Source organism: Dicentrarchus labrax, unplaced genomic scaffold, assembly GCF_905237075.1.
Source record: "Dicentrarchus labrax unplaced genomic scaffold, dlabrax2021, whole genome shotgun sequence".
Taxonomy (NCBI): domain Eukaryota; kingdom Metazoa; phylum Chordata; class Actinopteri; family Moronidae; genus Dicentrarchus; species Dicentrarchus labrax.
In genome coordinates, this window is record NW_026136713.1 from 28,890,484 (window position 1) to 28,897,975 (window position 7,492).

At 40.7% G+C, this 7,492-nt stretch overlaps 1 protein-coding gene across 1 annotated transcript in view; it reads right to left on the reverse strand.

Annotated features, from left to right (window-relative positions):
- spata5 (spermatogenesis associated 5) overlaps positions 1–7,489 on the reverse strand; it is a 112,239-nt gene extending 104,750 nt beyond the window's left edge. Inside the window, exons 1-8 of the mRNA XM_051421310.1 lie at positions 7,175–7,489; positions 5,749–5,873; positions 5,481–5,638; positions 4,588–4,646; positions 3,043–3,693; positions 2,796–2,925; positions 2,572–2,628; positions 2,155–2,278 (exon numbers count right to left, since the gene is read on the reverse strand). Coding sequence (XP_051277270.1) covers positions 2,155–2,278; positions 2,572–2,628; positions 2,796–2,925; positions 3,043–3,693; positions 4,588–4,646; positions 5,481–5,638; positions 5,749–5,873; positions 7,175–7,349 — 1,479 coding nt within the window. The 5' untranslated portion in view covers positions 7,350–7,489. The remainder of the gene's footprint in view (positions 1–2,154; positions 2,279–2,571; positions 2,629–2,795; positions 2,926–3,042; positions 3,694–4,587; positions 4,647–5,480; positions 5,639–5,748; positions 5,874–7,174) is intronic.
- Positions 7,490–7,492: the final 3 nt, after the last annotated feature.

Below are 7,492 nucleotides of genomic sequence, written 5' to 3' on the forward strand. Positions count from 1 at the left end.
CTTGCAGCAGTCAGACTGTTTTCCTAAGTCTCCCATGGGTTACTTCGTAAGGCATAAATATGGGACTTTACAGAAGACATTAAGCCAAAATAAAAATGTCCCTGCCTAAAGTATGAACTTGGTTGGGGTTAGAGAGAGGGACTGTGCTACAAAATACATTATTGTATTATTATAAATTTTCAAAAATGATTATATTTTTGTCAGGATACTGACAATAAATAATATATATGAGGAGCGAGAGTGAGGTACAATGTGCAACTAAGGTCCGGGTCTAGAATCACAGTGGGAATGTTGTGGTTATATGGTATGTACGTGTCTTAACCACTAGGCCACCAGGAGGCCCCTAAATTTATACATTTTCAGGAAGAAGTCAACATACATGTGAATATTTCAGTAGCGCTAATGTTATTCCAAGCAACACAGCGAATTCTCCAGTGTTACTAAGTGTTTTCAGTGAAAACTATTGAAGTCGAGTTGTGTTTGTCCACTCACACAGCTTTGGTAGCTCTGGGGCCTGCTTTTCTAAACTATCAGAAGTGTAAAAATAACAGATGATGGATATGGACTGGTACATTTCAAACTACCACTGCCAAATCTGCTTTGTTGGCTAAGATATAAACTAGGAATTACATGCAAATTGTTGCTTTGAGTCATCAATATCAACTCTCTGGGAGCTAAGTAAAACAGCCTTGTGTTTAACTTCACGACCATGCATTTGTAATTCTATCCAGTTGGTTTTCATAACCAAAGCCTCGGAGAATATTTGACCCCGGTGTGATGCTAAACTCGTGTCAGCCCTGTGTTTCTCGGGGTGGTCTGACTGCAAGATGAGAAATTTCTTTTTCCACCTTTCGATACCGCAGGGAAACACAAATAAATGATGAATGAATGCCGAGGAGCAGGAAGTGCTTTCTCCACATTCCACAAACCAATCAGTGCCGATGACCTTAGATCATCTGGTCTGGAAAACAGACAGGAACGGGGAGCGGGCAGCGGGTTGATGTATCTGTGTAGTATCACCAATCCAAATGAGGGCTCCTTTCAGCCTGGGCACATGGAGATGTACTTTGCTGATAAAGTTATGGCAAATTGGCAGTCCATGGCAATCTTATGTGATTTGTTTCCCAGGCTCCCATTGGTTGTGTGTGTGTGGGGGGGGGATCATTCTTTTTTCTCATCAGGCGCTGACAGAGCGCTCAGAGGATAAACAACACCCCAGAGATATAACCCACAGTGTCTGAAGGGCGTCCAGCATGCAGAGATGGTTTCTGCATGACAGTCTGCATTTTCAATGAGGACGTTTCCTGTCAGAGCCACGTTCTGCTGCAGAGAGCCATATTCCCAAAACATGTGTATGCTAAAAATGGGCGCCAGGATAGTTCACCTGGTGGAGCTCTGCACCCTTATGTACCAAGTCTGAGTCCTTGCTGCAACAGCCCAAGTTTTGGGAACTTGAGATTTTTCACTATTTGATAGAATTTTATAGTTACAGTTAATCTTGAACATAATTGGTAGATCCATGGAAAATTTGAATTCACTTCAGCTGCAGCCTACGGAGCCCCTAAAGGGACATAAAAAAAAAATTTTAAAAATGAAATGTTTCTAGTGCGCACTAGATACTATCTTGTGAGCACTAGATCGATAGAGTGTTGTGGCAAATCAACACATGGCTCATTTGAATATTAAAATTAGCCATGTGTTGATAGGTCACAACACGAAAATGTAACCAATGAAATTACTTATTTTGACACACATTTTAAGCCAATAAGTATTAAACTAACAAGGTAATGTGTCAAAAGGCGGACTGTTTTTGTTATTTTCTCAAAAGGAGGACAAATTAGTGTCCGGCTGCAGGACAGGGCAGGCAGTATCTAGTGCTCACTAGAAACGTTTCAGTTTTGTTTTTTTTCCCCATGTCCCTTTAGGGGCTCCGTAGCAGCCCTACTGTAAAGATCATCTTCACCAGACCAGTGGAGGTGCAACTTTAGAAGAAGAAAAAAAAAAAAACATACAAAAACAGACGTAGGACATTATAAAAAATGTTAGCTTTGGGGGCATAGGGTAACAGGTAACATCACAGATGTTTTGGTCTTTTTTTAACCTAAGGATCAACATCTGTTGTGTTAGGGTAGAAGGATAAAAAAGGACACTTACTGAACCAATCCCATCCATTAGAGTCAGGAGAGAGGCAACAACTCGTTTCTCCACCTCATTCTGCGCCCCCTCTCGCTTTGGGCACAAAGCATCCAGCTCATCAATAAAGATGATTGCAGGTCGTCTGTAAATCACGTAAAAATGTGGAAGCGTGATTATGACGTAGTGTGAACCACACACATCTCATCTCATCTCACACTATTTTTAGGATTTTATTCAAAAATGCAATCAATCAATGCACTTGATTTCAGACCGTAAACACATCAGTTTTACTTTATTATCATTTGTGTACTACACTGTCTGTCTGTTTGTACTGCTAGTTTTGAAAATAAAACATTCAGTGTTTTGCATACACAGAAAAAAGGACAGTGATGATGATGGTAATTTATGGTCAGCTGGATTCATTCAAAAGTTCACCTCTGAGACGCTTCAATGAAAATCTGCCTCAGTCTTGCTTCTGTTTCCCCATAGAATCTGCAAAGACATAAAACAACGCATCTTTTAGTAAACCACTCTACTATTTAATTAAGACTTCAGATCACGTGCAGGGTGGTGTGCATCGTAAATACTGTAGTCCAGACTGAGTAAAACCTCCCCTATATGTTGTACTGGGATAGAAAGGGGATGTGATATAACCGTACTTGCTCATGATCTCTGGGCCGTTGATCACAGTCATGTGAGCTCCAACTTCATTGGCTATGGCTCGTCCAATCATAGTCTTTCCTGTGCCCGGGGGACCATAAAGAAGAACTCCTCGGGGAGGTGGGATCCCTGCATAGAAAAGCAATTAGATCTTTAAATTTTGAGGTTCAATTAAGTCCTAGTGTGCAAAATAATCATGCATGTCTAATCCATGCATGTGGAATGACATTATACTGTCTGACCTACCATAGTTGGAGAACAACTCGGGATGTTTCAGAGGGAGCTCAATGGTCTCTCTGATGACATCTAACTGGCTGCTGAGCCCGCCAATCATGCTGTATGTGACCTTTGACCTTTTAGCTTCTGCATCTGAATCCTCCTGTCCTGCTCTCTCTCTGAAACTGACTGTAGTGGAGCAGGAGAGGCAGTAGAAGGTGTCAGTGCTCTGCACACCACCAGGGGGAGCTGTGGGGATTGTCTCTGCCTGCTCTGAGCAGAGTGAACTCTCAGGACTGACAGCATCCTTCACTGACCCTGCAGGAGGATTCTGGGAGTTGTAGGAAGGGGTGCAGAGCGCAGCAGGCGAGGAGAGAGAAGGGAGGTTGGTTGGTCGGCGTGGCGTGCTGGCTGCAGGCCCGGGCTCTCCAGGCGTTCTCGGTGCCCCGTCAGTATTGTCATCCACAGTGAGCAAGCTGAGCTGCAAGGAGAGGTCAGTGGACGTGAAGTTCAGCAAGGAGTTCATCACGGAGGAATCCACGTCAGGGCCCGCTCCTGGGGGAGGAGCTGGTCTGTGGAGGGTGACACCGTCCTCCCCTCTTATGGTCTCGACCCGGAGACTGCATGACCGGCCAAAGTAAGTCAGGGAGATGACATTTCCTGGCAAAATGATGTTCCCAACTGGCACAAGACACACAAACCAGTAGAGTTATTCCATCAAAGGAAAACAGGGCAGAGATGGAGCAACAGGGAGAGCAATATGCAAAACCAGGACACGGTATGATTTTTTGCCAAAAAACAAGAAAGAAAAGAAAACAAGACCTCACATTTATAGAACAGCACAATACAAACCAACAGCACGTACTGCTCATATCAAATCTTAAATAACCGTATATTTTTCAGCATTATTATCATCAAATCACAACCCACACATCAACTTCTGTTTTTGCTACAAACATTTAACACTTTGGATTCTTTACTCTTATACAGACAGACTGTAAAATGCTTCCAAATGAATGCAGTTAAAGGTGCATGATCAAACTCTTCTCACAGTTTGGAGACAAAGTGACCTTCATCATGACCGGTTAGCTTAAAGTACAACTTAAAGGTTGAATTTAACTACATTTATACTATAAATGTTTCTTGGAAATGGACATTTGAAAAGTTGATGCAGGATTTTCAATGTTTTAACAGTCATAGGGGCAGAAATTTTGAGGAAAAAGTAGGCTTTATAGAATGCAAAAAAAAATTAAATGATGTCACATAAGGGAGTCAGTGTCCATGACGGTGCGGTAATAGGTGGTAGTGATTCTGAGCGATTGTAATTTAGCAAGTCTGTCTTTTTTCTGTAGTTTTACATTGCATTTCACCATTTTTCATCACGGTCAAATGTTTGTGCAGGTTGTGCAATCTCCAGTCAGGACATTGAGTCCACAGCTTTCCGAACTTGAAACTGAGCGTTATGTTAAACTTTGCAAGTATTAGGATTCCCCAATATTCCCACTTTTACTCTGAAAGTGCTTTCTACTGATTTGCATATACACTTGCAACAGTGAGAGGAAGTGACTGACTTACCCAGAGACCTCAGTAAGAAGTTCTTGAACTCATCTGTCTCAAGTGTGTCATCTTTTGACCTGAGTGAAAGTTATATGTATGTGAGAATCAACTATACACATTTTGTTAGGTTTTTAACTCATACCCATAACCCATATGTATAGATATATAATATACATGTTTATTTAACCACTAAAGTTTACAGGCGCTCCACATAATGGACCTGTACTTGTATAGCATATTACACAGACTTAGATAAAAGGATCAAGTAAAATTGATAAAGTAACAATAAATACATCATAACAAGTTAAATAACAGATGATAAACACTGTACATAAAGATTATTACAAATAAACGCTTAATGTGGTCAAATAAAATCTAGACTAATATAATTTATTGATAATCAATATTATGGAATTTTAACTGCAGTTGTGAGGTGCCACCAGCAGATGGCAGTCTTTATCTGAGATACTGAATATATCATTACCAATGGTGAAGCAAGTATTCAGATCGTTTACTTAAGTAAAAGTACTAATACCACACTGAAAAAATACAAGTAAAAGTCCTGTATTGAAAATGTTACTTCAGTAAAATTAGGGCAATATAATCAGGAAAATATACTTATTATATATTATATTAGTATTAAAAGGGAAAGTACTCAATATAGAAAAATTAAAAAAAAGAAAGAAATAATTAAAAGAAAAAAGTAAGCATCATATTTTATATTAGGTTAAAATAATTGTAGTGGAGTAGAAAGTACAATATATTTACACTGAAATGTAGAGGAGTAGAAGAAAAGACAGGTAAAGTACAAGCACATACATTTGTACTTTAATAAATGTACTTTGTTACATTCCACCACTGCCTATTACAATGAGTGTTATGTGTACTGTAGGCTTTTGGCTAAACGTCACCTGTTAGAGAGAACCACCTCCTCGGCCTGAACCACAGGACCTGTTAGCGGGTGCAGCGTCACCTCATCCCCTGACTTCACTCTGAGGTTATTCTGAGAACATTTCTGAAGACCAACTTTTCCACCAGGAAATGTGGCGACCGGCCATCCTAAACACACCTGTGAGACAGAAACATAACATTTAATATATATTAGTCAGTGGAGCTTTAAAAATGACAGTACAACACAATATCTGATCACACTGCTGAGGAGAGAAGAGGAAAGGACACCTCTTGCTGTCCTGAGGGACTCGTCAGTAGGACCGGTCTCCCGATGCAAACGCCGGCTGACTTCATGGAATTGAGGCCCAGTTGGGCTAAAGTCGATCGGCAACTTCTGGGTGTTTTGTCATCAGCTGTGAGAAAATGTATCCAAAAACATGATGTTAGTATCAAAAAGTGGTAACAATTAGTGCAATAAAAGTCCCACATTCAGATTTCACAAATGTTCTTGGGTATCAGTGAGACTACTTACAAAGGCTTGGGACAATATTCAAATTTCATGTTACGATTATCTTGGACAAAATAATAGTGATACACAATATTATCACAATAATCATGAAAAGATACAGATCCTCATCTCCCTGTCCTGTATTTTGGAATCCATATAATTTCTACGGTACACACTTTTTTTTTTCCTTCAGCCGTGGTGAGAGGCTTCAGATTTTGGAATAACTGGAAAGATGTGGCTCCATCCCTTGTTCAAAACAATTAGACAATCAATATAAGACTGTATGCTGGAGAGCTAGGTGGCTTTTTTTCAAGTAAAACCATGTGACAATTTTAATAAGGGGGTCCAGAGCTTCACGGGGGGGGGGTCATGAGGACTTCTTGATTTTAAGGGGTGTAAGAAAACTTAAAAAGTACTGGCCCATATCTCAGCATTTTATTTATTTATCTGCTCAAAATGCATCCAAATCACCCGTTTTATTTCCTGCAGTGTGTGACTGTTTATCAGATGTTCTGTACTGTGACTGTTATTGAATATAAAAGAAATATCCATAAAATATGTCACTTATTCAGGGGTCATCACTTTGATCGAAAAGGGGTCCCTTAAAGGAAAAAGGTTGGGAATCACTGCTCCTGTTCCTACTGGCCATTAACAGATCCTTTCCTAATGCAATCTGAGTGACGTGGGACAAAATACACAGTCCTCTCTCTGAGCAAAAATACATATTAAAGTGTAGCTGACGTTAATTTGAGGTCTGAATTAACCAAATCAAGCAGATATCTTCTAAAGTTGGTCTCTTTGGGATACATTTTCCTCTTTGTGCTGAGCTTCGGGGGAGAAAAAGTATCACAAAGGGGGAATTTCATCCTAAACAGGCTGTAACTGTATGATATCCACAGGACTCGTCGGTCAGCCAGTAAGGATGAACACCCACAAATAGCCTCAGATCTGAAAGCCACTATTGCCTCAGCTTGTGTCTCACTTTAAAGTCAATCTGCTGGAGTAGAGAGGCAAAACTGTTAGGAATAAGTTTCTGTCGATGCCAGACGGAGCAGTACAGGCGGTACAGCATCGAACAGCATCACTGAGAGCAACAGGGACCATGGCGGATCTTCCATCTTCATACTGCAGATCGGTTTCCAAACACTGCAACTGTGGTACGTGTCAGAGCCCGTTAAAGGTTTGTGTTCATGCAATAACTCTTACCTTTTTCAATGAAGTCGATGACAGTGAATGAGTTGCTGTTTAAACTTCTGCAGCTTCCTCCTTCCTGGCTGGATGTCTGCAGGTTGGAGGAGTCATCGGAGGCCTCCTTCGGTAAGAGTGAGCTGTCTCCTTCACTAGCTTTTTTCGATTTGCTTTTATTCTTCTTTGAAGACATTTTATAAACGACAATGTTCTCCACGTGAAGGTGCAAACATGTGTAAACACGGAGCGGCGTTGTAAACTTCCTGGTTAAAGTTTAGTCCCGCCTCCGTTTACCGTAAAGCCTCTCATCTGTGACTGAGATTTTACGGCACATGA